Here is a 24256-nt window from a genome sequence, read left to right as displayed (position 1 = left end):
CAAATGGGAGGTTTTAATAGCCAGACTCTCTCATCCCAACTGGACATCTCAGAATGGTCATGTCATCTTCAGACCAGCTGTGGCTTCTGTTGAGAATGCCTTGTAGTTCAGTTTCTCCCTTTACCCAGTTCTGCATTCTTCCCTTTCCTTTCACAGGTGCTGATCCCAAGAGCTCCCCCTAATAAATGTCAGCTCCCTAATCTCCATCACAGAGTCTGTTTCCTGGGGAACCCAGTCTGCATAGGTACCAGGTAAACAGTTTGAGCAATGGACGTGTATTATTGTATTCTGAGAGGTAAATACAGTTACTGTTCCCATTCTACAGAGGAGAAAAGTGAAGCACAAAGAAGTTAGTTACTTGTCATTACTTGTTAATTCCTTGTTCAGTACTTGAATTCCTTGTCAAAGATTACATACATTTCCAGTGGTAGAGACAGGATTTAAGCCTCAACCATCTGGTCCCAGAGTTCACAATCTTAGCAACTACCCTCCCTACACAGGGCACCTCATTTAGAAAAACCGTTTACAGGCAACATGAAATGAAATGAATGATGCAAACAGTTGACTATTATTTTTAAGACCACTTTGATTTTCTAAACATTGATTCCAGGAGTAGCTAATATCAATCTTAAGTATGGATATATTTTCATATCACTCCAAACTGAAGAAATGCATTCAGCGTGTTTATCTAAAAGTTCCACGTATATCACATGGTTTACCAGATGTCCATTTGTACAAATGTAACAATCTCGTCTACCATTCCAGAAGGGTTTTTAGTAGTTATCAATGACAGATATAAAATAATATTACTTCTGTGTGTGTGTGTGTGTGTGTGTGTGTGTGTGTGGACAGTTAATCAGGAGGGAAAGAAAATAAATATTGATTTCATTTTCCTTTAGATAATATATATCTTTAAAACTTTATTATCTGCACATGAATGTCCCCACTATTTCTCCCTCAAATTTTCTCCTAGAACCTACATAAATTTTTCTTTTACTTTTTATTCTTCTAAAGATACTTGGGTCAGCAACATTTTCTCATAGTAACTGTTCATAGAATGAGGAATGATGTTCTTGCCGAAGATTTATTTTCAAGGATGCCTTTCAAACATTTCTTCTTTCTTATTCTGTCTAGATAATGGAGCTCTCTGGTAGACGGTTCTCAAATGAAGCCATTCCTGACAAGTAGCTGTAAACAGCCGGATTCTGGTGTTTCAAATAAACATCTTCTTTAAACGTAATTTCTCCAATCGTTCTATTGTTTCATGAACAGTTACTTTACAGAGGAACAAATGTAAATGGAGATACAAATTCTGAAAATGGTAGGTATGGAATAAAACAGAGGGGGATGGATATTTGTGTTGGAAATAGAGATGCTTAAAGAGAATTGGATAGATTTGCACACTGCTTCATTTTCCCATACAAATAAAACCCAAACGGTTTTCTAAGAGTCTGTGATTTTTAGATGTAGTAAGTGGCCTCATACCTTCATCTTTACAGACTTCAGCTGCCTCTTCTGAAGAAGGGCTGGGCATGGTGGCAGCACTGGCACCACCTATAAGGCAGAAAGAGAAACACTGTCTCAGAGCCAAATACTGTCAGGTTGGAGCTTCCCTTCCCACCTCACCTCCTACTCCACCGAAGGAAGCAGGAGCCTGTTTCATGCTCTAATACACTGAAAGGTCTTTGAAGGGGCTTGGGTTTGTGACTCTCTTCTACGATTAATGGAACAAAAACCCTTCAGTTAAGACAGAGCCTGATGAACTACAAAACTATTTTCTTGGTGAAGAAGACTGTTTGTTTGGTAGTATTATACTATGGCATTTTGTTTCTTCCCTACCTCTAGAAGAATGGTACATTATTTTTCTTAGTAAAAGACTGTGAAAGAAAGTATATCCTTGCAAGTTTCTACAAAGTGCTTTTATGTGTGTGTTTTTAAAGTTTGGTTTTTCTTAGCACAGCACTTCTATTCCATTACGCCAGGCTGTCAGACTGCAGGGAGTACATCTGATGGCCGTCAGAGAAGAGGTCCAGGAGAAGGGGATCATTTGTAGGAAAGCACCAAAAGCCGTTTGGTGATTTCATGTCAGCCAAGCACAGAGTGGGGACTAAGGAACTTGGAGGTCGGTGCCCGGGCCTCACAGCAGCAACTAACCTCATCGGAGCTGGACTTCCTTCTTAGTATTATCAGCACCCCAGTGACTCCACTAGCATTTGGGCTCCAGGATAATAACTAACTTACTAACACTAAAATAGTATATTTAAGACAGGAAGGCTTATCAAAATCATTTGGAATGGTTAATACTTGACAAATGGAAAAGGAATATATACATTTTTTTCATGCAGTAACAAGGTTATGGAACTAAAGATAACTCATACACGCATGGTGACTAACACACATTTAAAGGCTAATCAGATATCTTCTAGTATATACTTCGTCCATAATGTATATGACTGTTACTTTTAGGTCACATCTCTATCAGAACAGAGAGTAAGATTTTTGGTAGGGAGATAATTGGAGACCCATCACTTTCTTTTGTGAGATGCCAAACTCCTATTAACAACAAAAGAACAAACTACAAACTTTCAACCTTGCCTTGATGTCACATCATCCCATTTCTCCGCTTCCCTTCACGGCAGAACTCCCTAAAAGCAGTCCATGTTATCGCTCTGGACTTCCTCATCTCACGGTCTCTCCATAAAGCACTCCAACTGGCTTCGTCGATCCTCCTTGAAGTATTCTCTTATCAAAGGTGTCAATGACCTCACTTTGCCAATCCAATGGTCATTTCTCCTTTCTTATCTTCCTTGACTTCTCAGGAACATTTCAGAGTCTACTCTGTTCTTTCTGAAACACTTTCTTGCTGTGGCTGTTCCTTCTCCCCTGGTGCCACATGTCTAGAGGCCATGGTGTCCCAGGCCTCACTGTTCTCCTTATTTACGTGTTCTCTCTAGTGAATCTCACCCAGTCACATGGTTTTAAGTATCATTTCTCTGCCAGTGACTCCCAAGCCTGTATCTCTGGTCCACATCCCTCCCTAGAAATCCAGACTCAGATACCTAACTGGTTTCTTGACATCCCATATGGCCGAGAGTCCTCTTGAATTTACCATGGCCAAAACTGAACTATTAACTCTATTAATAAAAACTGTGCCCTGTGGCCAGTCTTTCATACATCAGTAAGTGGCACCATCATCCATGTAGTTACTGATGTGAAAAACCTAGGATGTAGCCTGGATTCTTCTTTCCCCTACGCCCTAGATCCAATCCATCAGCACATCTTGTTACTTCTACCTCTGGAACAAAACACCTCAGGCCATTTCGTCTCCATTTCCAGAAACCTCCATCACTGCTTTCCTGCTATAGTCTTTCAATTGGTTTCACTTTGGTTCTTTTGACCCATTTTCATTCACAGGCGGAGTGAGCTTGTTAAAACAGATTAGGTCCCTCTACTACTAAAAACCTTCCATTGGCTTCTCCTTGTAGTTCTAACAAAATCAAATCTTATGCAGTCAGACGTAACCTGGTCCTATGATGTCTTCCCAAATCTCGCACCATGTTCTCCCTCATCCATCATGCTCCAGCCACTCTGAACTTCCTTCTCCAACCTGTTAAAATCGGCCTGAAATCATTTGCATTATCTGGACCCTCCATCTGGAATGCTCTCCTGCCATTTTATCATTGAGATTTCACTTTAATTACTGCTCCCTCAAGGAGTCCTCCCCGAGTCCAGCCAACGGAAAGTTGCCTTCTCAGGATTCCTTCTACATTACCTCATTTCTCCACAATACATTTGTCACTATCATACTTTTTAAAATTGTTTATTTTTGGATCACTGCCACCAGAATATAAGTTTCAAGGAAGCAAAGAAATTGTCTTTATTGTTTGCTGCCCTATTTCAGTGTCCAGAGCAGTGCCTGGGTCACAGCAAACCCCGGATAGGTATTTGTTAAATGGCTGTTTGAGGAATAGGACCTACCACTTTGATTCGATCATGACAGCAGTCAGAACTGCTGGATTATGCTGGTTTGAGATTGTGCTTTTTGCATGATATGGAAGAGGCCTGCAGAGTTGTGTAGTTAGAATTGAAGCTGGACATTCTATAGAATGAAAGGAAGCTACTTTTATTTTGGAAGAATAACAGCAGGTCAGAAGGACTTTAATGACCAGAACTGCATCTCTGACTTCTCTGCTCTTGGATGAGGGACGCAGAGCAGACACAACAATGTATGCTGACACTGGCCAAGAGCATAGACAAATCCTGGCATTGGACTCTGTGCCGGGCAGCGGGCCCACTTAGAAAAGCAAGAAGAGCCCCTCAGGGGTGCATTTTGGAATCTTCTCTACCATGAGATGCACCCATATTGTGGTGATGATGCTGTCCATCCAAGAGGTGGAGAAGAGAGCTTGTATTCTACCACTCTCTCCTAACAGGCAAGATGGTCCTAAATCCATAAAGACACTGCCTCTTCTCAACTGATTAGGGGAAAAGAGATGAATAAATAAAAAGCAGGCAGATGTGTGTGCATGTCTGTATGTCTGTGCCTGTGTATGTGTATGTGTGTGCGTGTGTGTGAACAGGGGCGGGAGAAATCTATGTCGATAAAGACAGTTTGGGACAGAGCAGTGAATGAATAAAACCTGTAAAACCACGATAGTCAGAGAATGGCCTCAGCTGTCAGCAGCTAGTTGATTAATACCCATCAGCCCCAAACAGTAAAAACAGTGACTGCTTTTCACAGAAGACTCATCTTCCACGGAGCATAACGATGTGGTGGCCGGGAGCTGGGGGCGATGGTGGTGTGGATAACAACGTTTTTCTGTATTAGAAATTCATTCCATTGCAAGGACTACACTTTAGCAAAGGGAGCCAACTGACCCAGTGGCAGGTACACAAGGTCCTTGCTGCCTTGCTTCAGTGCCTTCTCTGATTGGCCTCCTTCAATTCCATCTTCCAGGTTAATAATAAAAGCTTTCAGTTCTCTAGCAAGAGTTTCAAGGTTAATGTAGGAACTTTTCAGTGAAAAACTTATCACACTACCTGGTTTATTTCTAAGAGTCCAGCCTATGGCTTAGGACGTGGCAGGCACATGAGCAGAGCCCACTATTTCAAAGACGCCCCATCCGTTGGGCTCATTAGAACCAGAAGAATGACTTGGAAAATAGAAAGAAGAAGGAAATTTTTATTTTGGTGGTTATGTTGATAACTGCAAAATTGTGTGAATCATTCTTTTAAAGGAGAGCATGCCTGAGTACAAAAGTGGGGAGGAAGAAAGGACAAATCTAAGGTGATGACAATCTCTTTTGAGTCTTAAGTGCTATTTTATTTAAAAATGTTCAATTCATAATCTACAGTGGAAGATCTCTAAGCATTCCATTGGCACATCTGTTCTTCAGTGAACAGAGTTGATGTCAGGAAGGCTTTGGATCTCATTGAGCTCTGGGTGTGGGGTAGTAAGCCTCTGTCACACCTCACACCATCGTCTACAACATACAGCGAAATGACCAGAAGCACGGCTCTTCAAAATTTAATGCAAAACAGTAAAGGACACTCCATTCATTGTGGAAGGAAAGCCTCTGATATATTTCCTGGGAATTTTTTAAAATTAATTTTTCTGTTTGTTTGTTCGCTCCCTGTGGCATGCGGGATCTTAGTTCCCCGACCAGGGATGGAACCCGCACCCCCTGCATTGGGAGCGCGGAGTCCCAACCACCGGACCAGCAGGGAAGTCCCCCTGTGAATGTTTTTCATTTCACTTTTTCCCCCAAACTAAATCTGCTGATTTTGACCTGCCCTAAGTCAGCCCAGCTCTGACATGGTCCTTCCAACCTCTGCACGTCCCGCTTAGAGCATCACTGAGCAAACTGCGATCACACGGGAGAAAAGTGGGGCTGGTGATTGAGACCTGAGAGGGAGGGTACCCTTCTGATTGGTGAGCCTGACACTTGTAGTTAACAGGGTTGGTGGCTTCCTGAGGGAGACCTGAATGAATATTGATATTAACCTGGTGAAACAGTATAAATATTTTCAGAAAAGGGCACTAAGTAAAGCCATGTTCACCTCTGGGGATGAGTCCTAGGAGACGCCTCAAAAGAAATCTGAGCTCACCTGTTTCTTGGCTCTGCCCTTCCATTTCTTTGGCACTTGGCTTTCCCTGTGGACCGTTCTCATCTTTCAAGAAAACCACAGAGGAAAAAAAAATATACATCAAGTCAATTTATGAAATATCTCTTTATGGCTAATATGCAGCACTGAAATTAATTGTAACCAGTGTAGCATGACTCCCCATAAAGCGAGGCAGAGAGATGAATCAGAGGTGTGAAACAGAAAAATTACCTACATAAATAGGTGTATTTATCCTCGTCCCTTCTCACATGATTTGCTTGGTGGAAAGTTGAACTGCAGTAAACAAAATTCACTCAGCAGTTCCAGTAACATCTCTCTCCTTGCACAACATTTCCCAAAATGCAATACAAATTTTAATTCCAATCTGCTTTGTTTCCTTGACACAAGCAATATGCACTGTGTAAGGACACTTGGTTGATTACGTTCCTATGCCCTTTATTTTCCTGTTTGATGTATGTTGCAAAAGAACCCCTATTTTTACTTAATTTTTTAGACATTTACTTACATTTTACACATGACAGTCTAACATATCTATGCTCTGAAATATTCTGTGTTGAACAGATTATGCTGGTCAAGTTTATGCCGTAGTACGTAACTCCTTGAAAAATTAATAACCGGACAGGTATAATGGTGGCTATATATTAGAAACTAGCTAAAAACTTCCCTTTCGCTTAAAATATATAATATATATCTGTGGATTTATGTGTAGAAAAAAATTAACTCTTCAAAGGCAAATAAAGGCAACATTTTATAATTCATTGCTGGGAGGGTTTCCAAGTCTCTCTGTGTTCGGAAAAATTGTTTTAAATGATAAAACATAAGAGATGTAGTTAAAGTACAGAAAACAGAGAAGCAGAAGTTATCAGCACATATTACTATGGGTTAAAGATGGCCACAGATCCTTGTCTCTCAAGAAGTGGAATCTATTTCTTGTCTCCTTAAATTCGAACTGGTTCTGTGACTTGTTTAGACCAGCGAAATGTGGAAGTGATGTCTGGGGCCCCCAAGCCAAGGCCTCAGAGGACCAGCAGCTTCCACTTTCTCCCTCTGGGAATCCAGCCACCCTGCTTAAAGACACTCAGATTAGCCCCCCAGGTGGAGAAGAGGGGTACATGGAGCAGCACAGAGGGGCCAGACATGTGGGTGAAGCCTTTTCCCACCTTCCAACCCAGCCCTGCTGCCAGCTGAATGCACCCAACTGATGACGTCAGCCAAGGCCACAAGGAGAAGAATCACCCTTTTAAAATTCCTGCCCCACAGCCAGGCTCAGATCACTTAAACTTGTTTTACTTGACTGCTTTGACCCACCATCTGCTACAACGATCAACCCTTAATCCAGAGGCAAGAGGATGGGGAATCCTCCCCAGAGGAGGACTCAACTAGTGGAGCTGAAACAAGAGCCTCAGAAGCAATGGGGAAACAGTTCACCAAGTAGCTCTGAAAAACAGCCTTTTGAGGAGAGTTGCAAATGGAAAAACATTTGGAATTGACCTGAACGAAAGAAAAATTTTATAACAGAATGACAAAGATAAATAAATAAATAAATAAATAAATAAGAGCGACACTGACATGGGGAAGGGATGCTATCAATGAATAAATATATCAGTATGTATATAATTCCCTCTGGCCAGCACTGTGCCATTTGTCACGCGGGACACAGTATAACCTGGGATGGCTCTGTAACTCTGTAAACCCAAGGTTCTGCATGACATATTTACAAGGATGTTTCTGATATTTTCTCTGTTCTGGTTCTCCACGCAGGCGCTGGCACTGGCTTTTGCTGTAGGAAGGAAATAGCCATCACTGCTGCTCCTGTTCCCTTAACAAGGCCAAGTTGGTGCAGGAGCATGTGTCAAAAACATAAGTCAGTGTTTCCCCCTTTCTCCCACCAAATGGACTCAGACTCAAGCAGGAGAGATCTACCAGTTTTCCTATCCCCCCCAACAGACACCCCCCCCATTTTTTCTTTGGCTGTGCCATGCAGCACGTGGGGTCTTAGTTCCCCCACCAGGGATCAAACCTGCATCCCCTGCATTGGAAGCGTGGAGTCTTTTTTTTTTTTTGGAAGCATGGAGTCTTAGCCAATGGACAGCCAGGGAAGTCCCAGACAGACCTTTTAACACAGATTCCACAATAGGCTTGACGTCTGCAGTGACAGGCTGCTTTTAAAATTAGTCTGGTGACCACATCTCCTATGGAGTGGGAGGCAAAAATCTTATGAAGAGAGGAAGGTAAGAAGGGAAAGAGAAACAATAATTGAGTCACAGGAAGGTGAAGAATTGTTTCCACCAGTTCTAAATGCATGAAAAGGAAATTCATGGTCAGACCCCCAAGTCCAACTTTATAATAGCAAAAACCAGTCTGGCTCTTTATCTAACCTACTGCTACTGGGTTTTACCCTTAATCTCTGTGCCCGTGGTCCCACTCCCTAACGCAGTCTGGCATGTTCTGTTTTCGACTTTGAGTCTTGGCTGTGGGGTGGTCTGGTTGCAGGATTTCTGCCCTTGGGAAGCAAATTCAAGAAACACTTGGCATGTTTATCACGGAGTAAATGCCTTCTAGAAGAATGTTGGATTTGGCATCTGAGTAACTTGTCCTCAAATGAAAAGGCTCAGGTATATTGCTTTCATCAATTTCCAAAGACAGTGCACCCTCAAGGCCAGCAGGGGGAACCAGTGTAGAAGTCTGGCTTTCAAAGGCCAGTTGATAACGTTCTCGGGCAATTAGGTTAGCATTCATGTCACTTTTAGAAGGACAGTTTGGCTGGCTTCTAACATTCCATCTGTTTAAAATACCTCAATTGGGTGAGTTCTTAGTGAAACAGTGGGCTTCCTCTGGTAGGAAAGAAAAAAATCCCATTACACATTTACCCGTAAGTATTTGATAAGAACAAGCTTTTCTTTTATCAGCCTTGTCTGTCTAGCTATCTTCACAGAAAGCATATAAACAATACAAAGTTAAGTAGAGTGGGGAATGTAAACTTGTGGTTTTTAGAAGGGATTTAAAAGGCTTACAATAAATGTGAAGAAATATAGGGAAATGACAGGCTATTTTGTGAGCTTAAAACATGTCACACAGAAACTAAATACTCTTAGTTGATATACCTATAGGATCCCATATTTACTTCCGATAATAAATTTCCATATCATTCACACTGAATGTCACATACTACTACTTTCCCACACCAAAAAGCACAGTGACCTGTGTGAATTCTAATGGTTGAATCATTTTTGCTTCTCCAGTATTAAAACCATGCCCTCTATTCTTTCAATCCATACTTATGGAGCACGTACTATATGCAAGGATATTTCAGGAATTTTATAGAAATAAAAATAAGAGACTCTTGCTGTGAAGTTGGAAACGAGTAGAACCCTGCAGGTTTCCCCCCCCCTTCCCCAAGTGTAAAACCAAGCAGTTAATGATTAGGAAAATAGAGTCACAGACTCAGTGTCTGATGTTCATTCCTGCGTTGTTTTACAGATACCATAACCGCCACCAGAGGAAAAAAAGTTAATTGCATGATGACTAGACGCTAGCCATGAGATAAGCTGCTCCAACTTGAGTCTATGGCTACCACAATTCCAAGGACTGGCCTCAAGAGAATGGGATTAACATTATTGCTCATAATAATCTATATCTTTGTGGGTATCAAAATAATTGTAGCTTGTTCTGCCCATATATGTAAGCAGGCAACTAAAATTGTCAGCAAAGAGATGCTACAGACCCATGTTGACATCTTCCAGTCTGAGAATACGTCGCCTATGTCAGCATGAAAAAGTTACAGAAGACAGACCTTCACCCCTAATCCCATAGAAATGGAATGATGTCTGAAAAGTGGGGATTCATAAGCAGTTCTTCGCAGGCAACTGCCCTCAGCAGGAAGCCCCTTTTCTTGTCACTTTAGCAAAGCTATATCATAACTAATTTTAAACAAGGTACCCCCATGTTCTACTCATCTCCGGCCCAAGAACACCTTTCAAATCTTTTAATCACACAATAATTTGTCGGTTCTTCTGGTAGATAAAAGAAGTAGGAACGAAGAATAAGTAATTAACAGATGACTAGATCTCTTCCCTAGCTTCCCCTTCAGAATCTCATGACCAAACTGTGTGACCAAACTGTGTGAACATGATAACGTGTAGGGGAAGATAATAAGAAGTCCACGAGCCTGCATGCAGTGGGGAATGGTGACCACTCTGATGCCCTATCTCAGTGATTAACTGAGACTACTCTCCTCCTTGCCTTTATTTATTTATTTATTTATGGCTGTGTTGGGTCCTCGTTTCCGTGCGAGGGCTTTCTCTAGTTGCGGCAAGTGGGGGCCACTCTTCATCCGGTGCGCGGGCCTCTCACTATCGCGGCCTCTCTTGTTGCGGAGCACAGGCTCCAGACGCGCAGGCTCGGTAACTGTGGCTCACGGGCCCAGCTGCTCCGCGGCATGTGGGATCTTCCCAGACCAGGGCTCGAACCCGTGTCCCCTGCATTGGCAGGCAGATTCTCAACCACTGCGCCACCAGGGAAGCCCTCCTCCTTGCCTTTAAAACTTTCATGGCTGAGCGGAATCTTTGGAGGTGGCTCTTGGGGGACGCTGAGTCCACCATCTCCCCAGATTGCTGGCATTCTGATGAAAGGTACCTTTCCTTTCTACCATTTGTGAGTATTGACTTTGTAAGCGGTGAGAAGAAGGACCCCCCCCCCCATCAGATAACAAAGTGAATTCGTTTAGTTGTGTAGTTCATGTTTAATTTTATATGGACGAGCTTTATAAGGGCAAAATTTCAATGTTGTGGTTACAAATTGCTATCCTGATATTTGCAGTTCCATCTTTGAACTGTGCGTGGGGATGGGAAGAGCAAGGGGAGGTAAATCAGAACAAATTCATCCTTGCTACTGCGGAAACAACTGGATGGGTACTGCCTGCTGGTATACTATTACCTTTTCTTATAAAGGCCCACAATTTCTGGACCCAGACAGGGCGCAGGCAATTCAAATACAGTGCTTTGCAGATTGGATTATTGATTCCAATTCTTCAGGTCCCTGTAATGGATTATTTATCTCAGTGTCCTTCCATTGTTGTTGGACTTGACCAAGTGATATGGCTAATGAAATGTTAGCGGACATGATGGGGCAAAGAGCTTGAACATGTTGCATAATTGGACTTGGTGTTTGTGCTTCTGACATTGGCCATGACAAGAAGATGCCTCTGCAGCTGCTGGATGAAAGAGGAGCAGGAACAGCCTTGACCCAAGTTACAGTGTGGAGGCAAGCCCAGAAAACTCACAGCTTGAAACAGAACTGCCCAGCTGAGCCCAGCCTACATTAGTGGAACCACGGTCAACCTGTAAACTTGTGAGCATGAGAATAAATCTTTTAGTTAAGGCACTGCACTATGGGGTGACTTGTTACACAGTATTATTGTGACAATAGCTGATTAATACAAATGGCATATTAATTTTTCTTAGGTCAGGAAGACTCAGTTCTTTTTTTTAACTCAGCACTTTTTCAGTTATAAGGAATTCAGTCTTAAATTTTGTATTTTGCCACCCAGCTACATTCTCATCTTACACATTCCAAAACTCTCTAGAAGACACACCCTCAAAAAATAAATTTAGCTTATATAAGGAGTGCTCTCAATGAGTATGCACTGCCATCAATGTTTATGTTTTATTTAACAGAGTTATGTGGGCAGCAGGATAATATTATTGATAGTTAATACCAGCTAACATGTATTGGATATTGGCTGTGTTCTGCTCAGTGTCTAAGTGCTCTGAATACATTATCAGATTTAATTCTCATAACAACCCAATGAGGTAGGTATTATTATTATCCACATTTCGTGGATGGGGAAACTGAGACACAGAGATGTTAAATAATTTCCCTGAGATCCCACAGTGATGTCAGCAGGGTTTCAACCCAGTCAGCTGATACCAGTGCCCACTAGTGCCTCCCTGGAAATGCAAACTGGTATTTGTTAGCTGGGTAAGATGGTTAAATTACGGGTCAGTAAAAGCATGGGAAAATGATACTTAATATAATAGCTGAAGAATTAAACTATAATCTCATACAAATTAATGTAGAACACCAAGAACATTGAGAAACTAGCTCTTCTGACACCTAAGCCAGATGGGTGCAAAGCTACAACTCTAAATTTGTTTTTTAATACTAAAGATACTTTTATTTTGAACTAATTTTAAACAATGGAGAGTTACAAGAACAGTACAAGAAACTTTCTTTTTTGCCCTGAACCATGTGAGAGGAAGTTGGGGACATAATCACCCCCTTATTACCCCCATCAGCCCTGAATACTTCAGTCTGTATTTTCTACAAAGACATTCTTCTTCATGACCACAGTGCAACCACCAAGATCAGGAGATTAGCAGTGATGACATTCCTACCATAGAAGCCACAGACCACAGTCAAGTTTTGCCAATTTTCTAAGAATACCTTTCACAGCAATCTAGGATCACACACTGCCTTTTGTTGTCCTGTTTCTTTAGTGTCCTTCAATCTGAGACCGAGATGCCCTCCTGACCTCGCCTGCACTCCGCACGGGGGGCGGGGGCAGGGGCGGGTTCACCACCTCACCACCACCACTTGAAAGTGAATACCTACCTTGCTCAGCCCCGCTTAGTGGTTTCAGGAAGAAAGAAAGCAAAGAATGAAAGAAGTGGGGGGCAGTGGATGCTAGTTCCAAACATTTAAACATTTTGTTCTGGAGGTGTCATCAGCCAATTGATCTATCTTAATAGATTGAGCTTAGAAAAGTAAGTTCCCGAGTTGGCTGCCTCACTACTTTAATGAAAAGCCTCATGCATGTGGCTATTCCAGTGCAGATGAAAGAGGTGTACAGTTGGGCAGTCACCATCTGACATGAGCGGTAGCTGCTGCCTCCTAGGCACCAGGCATTTACGCACCTCCGACCCATTACTGTGAATCCCTCCATAGTCCTACTTAGACTTTTATCTACATTTTTACAGATGAAGATTTCAAGGTTGTGGGAGGTCAAATAACTTCCCTGAAGTCCCACAATTAGTGGCAGAGCTGAGACTTTAACTCAGGTCCAGATTGTGCCAAAGCCTGAGGTCTTTCTTGCCTTGCAGATTCCTGTGACCTCTTCTGACCCTTGAGAGCTAAATTGTAAGTCTTCCACTGAGAAAGATGCTCTTGCTGTTCCTGAGGTGTCCTCAGCAACCAGTACAGTGCCTACAATCCCATAGGGGCTCCATAAACACTTGTCAAGGGATTAAGAAGGAAACTTCATTCTCCCCTAAGAAGTAATAATTTTGTTGTCGTTCAAACCATATTTCAGCTCTCAATGTAGAAAAGGTATGGTGTTTATCTGAGCCTCTGGTTGAACCTCATTAAATTGTGGACAGTTAAAAAATGTCACATCTCGGGCTTCTCTGGTGGCGCAGTGGTTGAGAATCCACCTGCCAATGCAGGGGACACGGGTTCGAGCCCTGGTCCAGGAAGATCCCACATGCTGCAGAGCAACTAAGCCCGTGCACCACAACTGCTGAGCCGGCACTCTAGAGCCCGCGAGCCACAACTACTGAGCCCACGTGCCGCAACTACTGAAGTGTGCGTGCCTAGAGCCTGTGCTCTGCAACAAGAGAAGCCACCACAATGACAAGCCCGTGCACCGCAATGAAGAGTAGCCCCCGCTCGCCACGACTAGAGAAAGCCCGTGTGCAGCAACAAAAAGACCCAATGCAGCCAAAAATAAAAATAAATAAATTAATTTAAAAAATTATTAAAAAAAAAGTCACATCTCTTTGATCACAAATAATGGTTCCTAAAAAATCAAATGTGGTACCACGTAGGAAGCAGCAGTAGTTAGCGTTCATCTGTTTTTACCACCACCCTGGTCCAGCCTCCATCCCCCCTCTCCTGGATTGGGGCAATGGCCCTTATTCTCAACCTAGAAGCCAGATGGCTTGCTTTAAAATGTTGAAGTCAGATCACACCATTCCTCTGCTCACACGCTCCAAAACGCTCAAAGGCAGCAAGGCCTGTGTGTTGGAGAATCTGCTGTTTTCCTGCCCTGACTTTTTTCTAATCTCCTCCCCACTCACTCACTCCAGCCACACCGGGCTCTGTGCTGTTCCTCCGGCACATGAGGGTGTCTTCTCCCCAGGTCTTTGTACTGCCCGTCCCATCCCCTCTGCCTAGACTGCTTTTCCCCCAGGTTCTTCAAGTCTTTGCTCAAACATCCCCCTTTTCAAACTGTGCTGAACATGTCACTTAAAATTGCAACATCTCCCCATCCCCACACACTCCATTCCCACCCTGACCTGCTTTTTATTTTTGTCTTTTTCAGTCATCCATCACCTTCTAGTATTTAATTTAGGTAGGTGTTACGTTCATTGTTTACACATATCTGCCCATAATTGAATGCAAGCTCCACCAAGGCAGGGATCTTTGCTTCGTTGCCTGTTGTCTCCTAAGAACTTAGACTGAGCATACACTATTCAATAAATATTTGTGAATTAATGAAACATGCTTATCCTTTACCCGGCCTTGCATGGTTACTTCACAAATTAATCAGGGAAAAAGGGGAAAATTACTTCCTGTTCCACGTTCCTCAGGTTACTTATGAAATATGAAGTTCCTACATCATGTGGGGTAGAAGTTTTTAAGAAAGGTAGCCTAGACACAGAGCCCAGGCTCTAGTTACGATACACCTGTCACCATTTTGTCTTCTTACTGGAGCAGTTACCTTACAGAAGGAATCCCTTCCCCAGGCCAGTGGAGGTTATGTGTAGAACTTGTTACAATGAAGTTATCCAGATTGATGACTTAGAACCCCTGGGAATGGAGTGGGGCACACAGAGCCCATTTGGGGAGATGCTGAGCAGTGCTCTCCTGGCCGCTAGTAGCAGTTCACTCAAAATAAACTCAAATAGTATTACAACCACACCCCATTCACAGAGGCTGTGTAAGACCCATGGCTGGTCTTCAATTTTAGGACAGAGAAGACCATCATCTGGTCCTACCTCTTTCCAAGAATGTCCCAAAACAGCCTATTTGTGTGTTTAGGGGGAAGAGGAAATAATTAAACCCAGGGGTCCTCAACCTGCGGACCGCGGACCAGTACCAGTCTGTAGCCTGTTAGGTACTGGGCCGCACAGCAGGAGGTGAGCGGCAGGCGAGCGAGTGAGGCTTCATCTGCCGCGCCCCATTGCTGCCCATCACTCGCATTACCGCCTGAACCATCCTCCCCCGCCCACCGTCCATGGAAAAATTGTCTTCCACGAAACCGGTCCCTGGTGCCAAAAAGGTTGGGGACCGCTGATCTGCTGATTAAACCTGTTATTTTTTAAAGCATATGTATCTGTTAAGGGAGACCTAAATGTGATGCAAGTTCAAGGAAAGGAAACGCATGAGACTGCAGCATGCAACTGTCTCTTCCATATATTTTGTAGGTTGGTAAGTAGAGTGTCAAGTATACAATAAGAAACTCAACAAATATCTGCCACAGGATTGAACTTTATAGCATTTCCACAAGGAAGGTATGACCCCAGCATACCAAAACTTGCCAATGGCATATCTTGGTATAAAAATAGCACAAGGCAATGCACCAGAGAACTATTTTCAATATCACACATCCCCTCTTAATAGATAACATATAGTTCTCCCATATGGCATATTAGTACAAATACTTTTACTCTGATATGGTTAGTTTTTAATCCAAGGATTTCCAAGTACTTTACAAACACTATTCATTAGCGCAGTCTTCCCTGGGGAAGTTGCAACGCCTCACAGAGATACAAAACACAATCAATAACCATTAAGGAATGACAATAATAAGAAACATATTAATGTGGTTTTTCTTTTTTAAAGAATAGGAAACCAACAAAGGGGAATTAAGCAACTTTCCATAAGTATTCCAATGAATTCATGGTGCAACTAGGGTTAGAAATCAACTTATGCTGGTGTTCATGGTTATAAATTACACTGGTTTTCAGGTAGTAAAACATAACCTGGTGTCTACATCATAACTGGGAAAATTATGACCAAAATAAAGCTTAGCACAATAATGGGCTTCTTTTGCTCTCTCTCAAACAAAACAACAATTGCACATTTTCCGCTAACTTTAAGCCCTCAGGTTAAATTTCCTTCTAAAAATTATATTTCTCGCTATTTTCATTTATGTTTCTGAATTGAGATAACTGGTGTGCCTACACATTTTGTTTAAAACAGGCACACATTGTGCTCTGTGCAGATGTTAAATACAGAACTGGCAAGACAAAACACTGTTTTGCTTTTTTGTTGAAGAACAGAAAATACATAAAGATGTTCTCTGAAAGCAGAATCATCCCATGAATAAATTCAAAAGCTGTTAGGCATCTTTGTCATGAATTAATGTTTGTTGAGTACCTACAAAGTTCAAGATGGCGGAGAGGGAATAAATTAGGTTATTTGAAAGACAAAAGACTTTCCCTTTGGGAGTTGACCAAAGAAAGATGGATGGAGTGGTTTCCTGAGAGGTACCTGCCTGCAGAAGGTGAAATTAAAGCTTGAGGCAATCCAGAGAGAAACATAAAATTTTATCTCATATAGGTAGATCTCAATAAATGTTGGGTATTTCAGCTGAATTAAATGAGAAACATCTGACTAAGTGCTTCGATTATCCACCTTGCTTTGTCCACATGGCTCTTTGGGAAATCACTGATTGAAGATGTACATGTGCTGAGTGCAAGTGTCCCTTGGGGAGGTGACAATTCAATACACATATACGTGAAGCTGCACAAGGTCCACTTACAATGGGAAGTTAAAACCTCCATTTTCGTGTTTCTATCCTTTCCCCCCTTTAAAATAGTTGCTCCTTCAGTGTTGAAACATGCTATTTTAAGTGGTGAAAATAAAAATTTTAAGATGCTGATTTGATATTTTGAGCTTTAGGGTGAAAGCAATGTTTGGGTTTTCCACAATTCAAAATGAACTTTTTATAAACATGTGCCCTAACTCAAAAATAATCCTATAGATGATAAAACTTGACAACCACTCCTAAGCTTACTATCAACTATACAAACAACAGTGCTATATATATGTATTTTATCTCCTTTAAAAATGGTGGAATTCCAGTAATGGTTTTAACCAAATATTTACTTAATAGATATTAAGCTAGCTAATGGCTATTGGGCACTAAAAATGTGGTGCGTCCAAGTTGAGATGTGCTGTAAATGACAACTACACATCTGGTTTTGAAGACAGCACAAAAAAATATAAAATATTAACAATTTTTGTATTGACTACATGTTGAAATGACAATAGTTTGGTTATACTGGGATAAATAAAATATAGAGTTACAATTAATGTTGCCTGTTTCTCTTACTTTTTGAAAAAACATTGCTTCTCAAAATTAAAAAAAGGTAAAAATTATATATACATTTATGGGTCACATTATAATTCTCTTGCATGGTGCTACTCTCGAGATAACTGGTGAGGAATGGAACCATGGAGCTGAGAGTCCAGTGCAGCGGATAGATACTGAAGCAGAAGCTGTCAAATCCCCACCGTTGTCCCTTGGGCCCCTCCTCTGATCTCCGCGAACTCCCGTGGCTGTGGCTTCTCCTTGTGAACACGTGTGGCACTCTGTCATAGGGGTTTTTCTAGTCTCAACAGGATACTTGTCCTGTACGGCCAATTTGGAAGCAGCCCTCAACCAACGATGGACAGGAGTAGGAAATTAACACCTGCTTTCATGCCCCCTGAGTGGGACAACTCTGAGGCTCCCACATGGTCTCCCAGAGTTCTCCTGCAGGACCCAGTCCTGCAATTCTCTCCTTCCCTTCCCTGTCTCATATCCCTACTTCCCTCCTGGTGCTTCCTGGAATCACTCTCCAAATCAACTGCTTGCCCTTGAATGCTTGTCTTAGGGTGGGCTTCTAGGGAACCTGATCTAAGACATTTTTAAATCAAATAATTACACAAACATATTGTCCCCAATCATGATAAATGCTAGTAGAGGCGAGGGCTTCTAAGGTCATCAGAGAGGGCTTCCCTGTGGAAAGGGCATTTGAGCTGAGAAGTTAAGGCACTTACCATGTGAAATTAATCAGTAGAAATGAATAAGGCAAAAAGGGAGAGATGGATGAGTGTTCCAGGTGGAGTGAAGAGCATGTCCAAAGGCCCTTATGTGGGAAAGACCCTGGCATCTTTCTTTCTTTTTTTTTTTTTTTTAAACATCTTTATTGGAGTATAATTGCTTTACAATGGTGTGTTAGTTTCTGCTTTATAACAAAGTGAATCAGTTATACATATACATATGTTCCCATATCTCTTCCCTCTTGCATCTCCCTCCCTCCTACCCTCCCTATCCCACCCCTCTAGGTGGTCACAAAGCACAGAGCTGATCTCCCTGTGCTATGCGGTTGCTTCCCACTAGCTATCTATTTTACGTTTGGTAGTGTATATATGTCCATGCCACTCTCTCACTTTGTCCCATCTTACCCTTCCCCCTCCCCATATCCTCAAGTCCATTCTCCAGTAGGTCTGTGTCTTTATTCCCGTCTTGCCACTAGGTTCTTCATGACCTTTTTTTTTCTTTTTCCCTTAGATTCCATATATATGTGTTAGCATATTGTATTTGTTTTTCTTTTTCTGACTTACTTCACTCTGTTTGACAGACTCTAACTCCATCCACCTCACTACAAATAATTCCATTTCGTTTCTTTTTATGGCTGAGTAATATTCCATTGTATATATGTGTCACATCTTCTTTATCCATTCATCCGATGATGGACACTTAGGTTGCTTCCATGTCCTGGCTGTTGTAAATAGAGCTGCAATGAACATTTTGGTACATGACTCTTTTTGAATTACGGTTTTCTCAGGGTATATGCCCAGTAGTGGGATTGCTGGGTTGTATGGTAGTTCTATTTTTAATTTTTTAAGGAACCTCCATACTGTTCTCCATAGTGGCTGTATCAATTTACATTCCCACCAAAAATGCAAGAGTGTTCCCTTTTCTCCACACCCTCACCAGCATTTATTGTTTCTAGATTTTTTGATGATGGCCATTCTGACCAGTGTGAGATGATATCTCATTGTAGTTTTGATTTGCATTTCTCTAATGATTAATGACGTTGAGCATTCTTTCATTTGTTTGTTGGCAATCTGTATATCTTCTTTGGAGAAATGTCTATTTAGGTCTTCAGCCCATTTTTGAATTGGGTTGTTTGTTTTTTTGTTATTGAGCTGCATGAACTGCTTGTAAACCTTGGAGATTAATCCTTTGTCAATTGCTTCATTTGCAAATATTTTCTCCCATTCTGAGGGTTGTCTTTTGGTCTTGTTTATGGTTTCCTTTGCTGTGCAAAAGCTTTTAAGTTTCATTAGGTCCCATTTGTTTATTTTTGTTTTTATTTCTATTTCTCTAGGAGCTGGGTCAAAAAGGATCTTGCTGTGATTTATGTCATAGAGTGTTCTGCCTATGTTTTCCTCTAAGAGTTAGATAGTGTCTGGCCTTACATTTAGGTCTTTAATCCATTTTGAGTTTATTTTTGTGTATGGTGTTAGGGAGTGTTCTAATTTCATACTTTTACATGTACCTGTCCAGTTTTCCCAGCACCACTTATTGAAGAGGCTATCTTTTCTCCACTGTATATGCTTGCCTCCTTTATCAAAGATAAGGTGACCATATGTGCGTGGGTTTATCTCTGGGCTTTCTATCCTGTTCCATTGATCTATGTTTCTATTTTTGTGCCAGTACCATACTGTCTTGATTACTGTGGCTTTGTAGTATAGTCTGAAGTCAGGGAGCCTGATTCCTCCAGCTCCATTTTTCGTTCTCAAGATTGCTTTGGCTATTTGGGGTCTTTTGTGTTTCCATACAAATTGTGAAATTTTTTGTTCTAGCTCTGTGAAAAACGCCAGTGGTAGTTTGATAGGGATTGCATTGAATCTGTAGATTGCTTTGGGTAGTAATTTTCACAATGTTGATTCTTCCAATCCAAGAACATGGTATATCTCTCCATCTATTTGTATCATCTTTAATTTCTTTCTTCAGTGTCTTATAGTTTTCTGCATACAGGTCTTTTGTCTCCTTAGGTAGGTTTATCCCTAGATATTTTATTCTTTGTGTTGCAATGGTAAATGGGAGCGTTTTCTTAATTTCACTTTCAGATTTTTCATCATTAGTGTATAGGAATGCAAGAGATTTCTGTGCATTAATTTTGTATCCTGCTACTTTACCAAATTCATTGATTAGCTTTAGTAGTTTTCTGGTAGCATCTTTAGGATTCTCTATGTATAGTATCATGTCATCTGTGAACAGTGACAGCTTTACTTCTTCTTTTCCGATTTGGATTCCTTTTATTTCTTTTTCTTCTCTGATTGCTGTGGCTAAAACTTCCAAAACTATGTTGAATAATAGTGGTGAGAGTGGGCAACCTTGTCTTGTTCCTGATCTTAGTGGAAATGGTTTCAGTTTTTCACCATTGAGAACGATGTTGGCTGTGGGTTTGTCACATATGGCCTTTATTATGTTGAGGAAAGTTCCCTCTATGCCTACTTTCTGCAGGGCTTTTATCATAAATGAGACCCTGGCATCTTTGAAGACTTGGGGTGGCCAAAGGGACTGAAGCTTAGATGGTGAGGGCCACAAGCTTGGCTTAAGTGAGAGCTACGCAGGCAAATGTAGTAGGAGGAATTAATGTGGAGAGGGAATGTTCCAAGGTGGGGAACAAGACTAGAAGCGAGAGTGAGCATGCGTGATTGGGAGTCACTGCTGGAGCACTGTCAGCAAGGGGAGTGAAGCACAGACAGAAACGAGATGAAGAACTAGCGGTCTTATTACAAAGGGCTTTGTACCCTTTGCTAAGGAGGCAGATGCTTCCATGGAGGGTACTAGGGAGCCATGGAAGGGTTCTCTCTCACATGGCTGCTTTGTGGAGTATGGATTGATGGGGGTAGCAGGACCAGATAAGTGACCCATATGGAATTGATTAAAATACTCCAGACAAGAGATGATAGAAGTCTGAGATAAAGGGGTGGCAGGTGAAGAGAGAGAGAACAGGATGGAATGAGGAGATATTCAAGCGTAGAATCAACTGGCTTTGGTGAGTAGTTGGAGGCACGAAGGATGAAGAGTGGTTCCAGCCTCTACTGTAAGAGCTCAAAATTATCCCATTTAACACTCATAACAACTTCCTGATACAGACATGGCAACTATTCTGTTTTATAGGTGAGGAAATGATGTTTGTTATTTTAAATAACTCTTTCAAAGGTTCTACAGCTAGTAGGGAATGGAAACGGGATTTGAGCCTTGGTCATCTGCTTCCAAGTGAAATCTGTTCATCATGATGCTCTAATGCTGGAATCCCACCCAAGCATATGGCCTGGGAACACTGGAGGTTGGGGAGCTATTACTGAACCTGGGAAACAAAGGGGAACATGCTGATGTAAGGGGCCCATGAGATATGTTGTAAAGATGTTTCAGTAGAAAGGAAGTGAAGCCAAGCAGATGGAGAGGAAAAATAGTCCAGTAGAAATCCTTCTAAAATAATATTTGGAAAATTTGTATAAGACTTTTCAAAAAAGTAATGTGGTCATTTTTAAAATAAAGTTATGCTACTTGCTGAAATTCCTGGTTAGCTTTCTGTTTTTCTCTTTTGTAACTTTGTCTGGTTTGTACGTTTTGACTGATGGTCTGAAATAGTTGCTTCCTATATCATTCTCTTTATGTCACAAATAGGAATACATCCTACTGTGAGCCCTCTTCACCAGCCTAAGCAAAAGGAGAACTCCAGCCTCCTTTATCCCATTTCTGCATACATTCTATGATTTCCAGACCTACTGTAATTTCTCCTTTTCCTACATGTGTCCACATCCTCATGTTTTCTTTCCCATCAAGCCGTGCTTTAAGAAGGCATCAGCTGTCATTTTCAATTTAGTGTAAATTACTTCTATTTAGTAATTAACTCATCACCTCTCCCAAGTCTGCTGATAACACTGTAATTACCTAGTATTCCTAACTATAACACTAGTACTATAATTACTATACTGAGAATCAAGGTCTCCTGGTCTTGAATTGAAATACCTCCAAATTACTATTAGGCATATTCCAAAAAGAGTTACTGGGGTCTTACTTCTCTTTGAATAAATAAAATTCTACATATATTTTCTTTATGTTCTCTTCCCAATGTTATCTCTATTTCTCCTGTGCCAGGGCAATACTTGTTGGCAGTGGATCATTTCCTTGAGATGATAATAACATTCTTAATAGCCACCTGAAACAATTAGTCAACAGACTCAAGGACTAGGCAAAAATTGTCTAGGGTGGCTGATGTTGTTTTAGACAAGTCAATGTAAATATCAGAAGCCACATCGAAAGACAAATAGGAACATTTGTTTCTTCTCTCCCGGTGGCAGAGTAGGCCACAGACAATTAAGTATTGCCAGTATGCACCATGCTACAGACATAAAATGACACATGAATCTCTAGCTGTACAGTATTCTGGCATGTGCTTTGTTCTTTCTGCCAAACTGGTCAATTTGCAGAAGTCTGCTCTTATCTAATGCCCTTTTTTGGATAATTCGAAAGAATTCCAGCTGTCTCCTCTCCACAGAAATATGTTTGGTAAAAACATATATCAGACAGCCTGTGATCAATGAGAAGAGAATCCTCTGTAAGTGACTGCATGCATTCAAAATGGAAATCAGTCTGCCTAATGGCCAATGGCCTCTCCCCTCCCATGGGTTCTAGGGACAGTCATTTAATATACAGAGCCCCTTCCCACTTAAACAAATGGAACCCCATGAGAAGGCAGAGGCTGCAGCAGGGAGCAACAGACAGAAACAGTTTGATGGTAGCGGGATGATGCAGCAGTAACCGTCAGGAGGACCACAGGAGAACACGCACACAACAGCAGCTTGAGAAAGGTTTTTAGGACTTTCTATCTTCTTGGCAGTTTGTTTATGAGAATAAATGACTCTACCTCTCCCAGTTCAAATTACAAATGTCAGATGATTCTGGACTTGGTGGAACCGATTTCCCTGTTTTATCCCAGAGAATTTGTACCTTCTAGAAGTGTCAAAATGGCTTGAGTTTTTAACACTTAACACTGTGAATGTTTTCTTCAGAAAACTCAGTGGAATGAATGCTGCCTTGTGCCTGACAATGTCAATCAAAAACATGTCAAATTAGATGAAAAGTTTTTCTGATCACATGACAATGTCTGGACAAATACTCAAATATAGGCATTTAATCCTTCAAACCATCCAAACGAATGGCAAGTGAATAATTTCCTCTAAAACTGGCTATTAAATGTATGATTGGAATAATTGAGAGGAACAAATAATTACAGGAAGAAACATTATATATTCCAGAATGAAAGATGATCCTTCAAAGTCTGTCCTATGAAAACTAATTAAATTATGATTTTGGTCCGTTTTAATTACAACTAATAATACGTTCTACAGGTAAGCTTTAAGAGGGTTAAACAAAGACTTAAGACTGTGGTTATTATGATTAGGAAGCAGAGATTCACTGCTCCCTTAAACATCTTCCTTTATCATAGCCAAAACCCCACACTCTTGCAAGAGTTTGCCATGTTTTCCTGTATGGTTTTCATAGAGCACCCCAGTTTAGCAGTTTTGTGGTGATACGAATTTGGGCACAGTGGTAAAATAAGAAAGCAGCACTACTTATCTGGGGCTATCTGAAACATGAAATATGATGAACAGCTTTTAATTTCTCCCTTTAGTTTTTTTCCCTTTTTGCCTCTTCTAGTACGAATTCATTAATCATATTTATATGTTAACTCACTATCTTTTGTTGACTCATGGGCTAAGTAATACATTTTTACTAATGCTCTGGTAAAATTAAAATGAAGACTTTAAAAAAAAAGAATTCTTATCCAAGGATTTTGATTCCAGTTGCTGATAAAGACACAGGATTTGTGTGTGTGTGTGTGTGTGTGTGTGTGTGTGTGTGTGTTTTCAATGTCACCCATGAGGCATGCTGATATTAGAGAAAACAGCAAAGACCCAAAAGTCAAAGTATGAGACTGGATTATTTTTCCCCATTAAAAGCCAGATCTGACACAAATTCCCTAAACATCACCATTGCTGTATAAAGTCTTTGTGGTGCCAATATTTGGGGAGCAGTAAGGAATACTTACTG

General features: G+C 41.2%; 1 protein-coding gene across 8 annotated transcripts in view; it reads right to left on the bottom strand.

The window, feature by feature from the left end:
• Positions 1-24256, bottom strand: part of MACROD2 (mono-ADP ribosylhydrolase 2) — a 2017409-nt gene that overhangs the window by 138623 nt on the left and 1854530 nt on the right. For 5 of the 8 annotated variants that reach the window (XM_061208464.1, XM_061208463.1, XM_061208466.1 and 2 more), the window contains 2 exons: positions 6109-6171; positions 1486-1554 (listed from right to left, as the gene is read on the bottom strand). The exons of 1 other annotated variant lie outside the window; for it this stretch is intronic. In XM_061208464.1, the coding sequence (XP_061064447.1) occupies positions 1486-1554; positions 6109-6171 (132 nt within the window). The remainder of the gene's footprint in view (positions 1-1485; positions 1555-6108; positions 6172-24256) is intronic. 2 more of the 8 variants (XM_061208465.1, XM_061208470.1) reach the window with 1 other exon arrangement.

This window comes from Eubalaena glacialis, chromosome 13 (genome assembly GCF_028564815.1).
Source record: "Eubalaena glacialis isolate mEubGla1 chromosome 13, mEubGla1.1.hap2.+ XY, whole genome shotgun sequence".
NCBI lineage: Eukaryota > Metazoa > Chordata > Mammalia > Artiodactyla > Balaenidae > Eubalaena > Eubalaena glacialis.
This window is presented reverse-complemented; position numbering and strand designations above follow the sequence as displayed.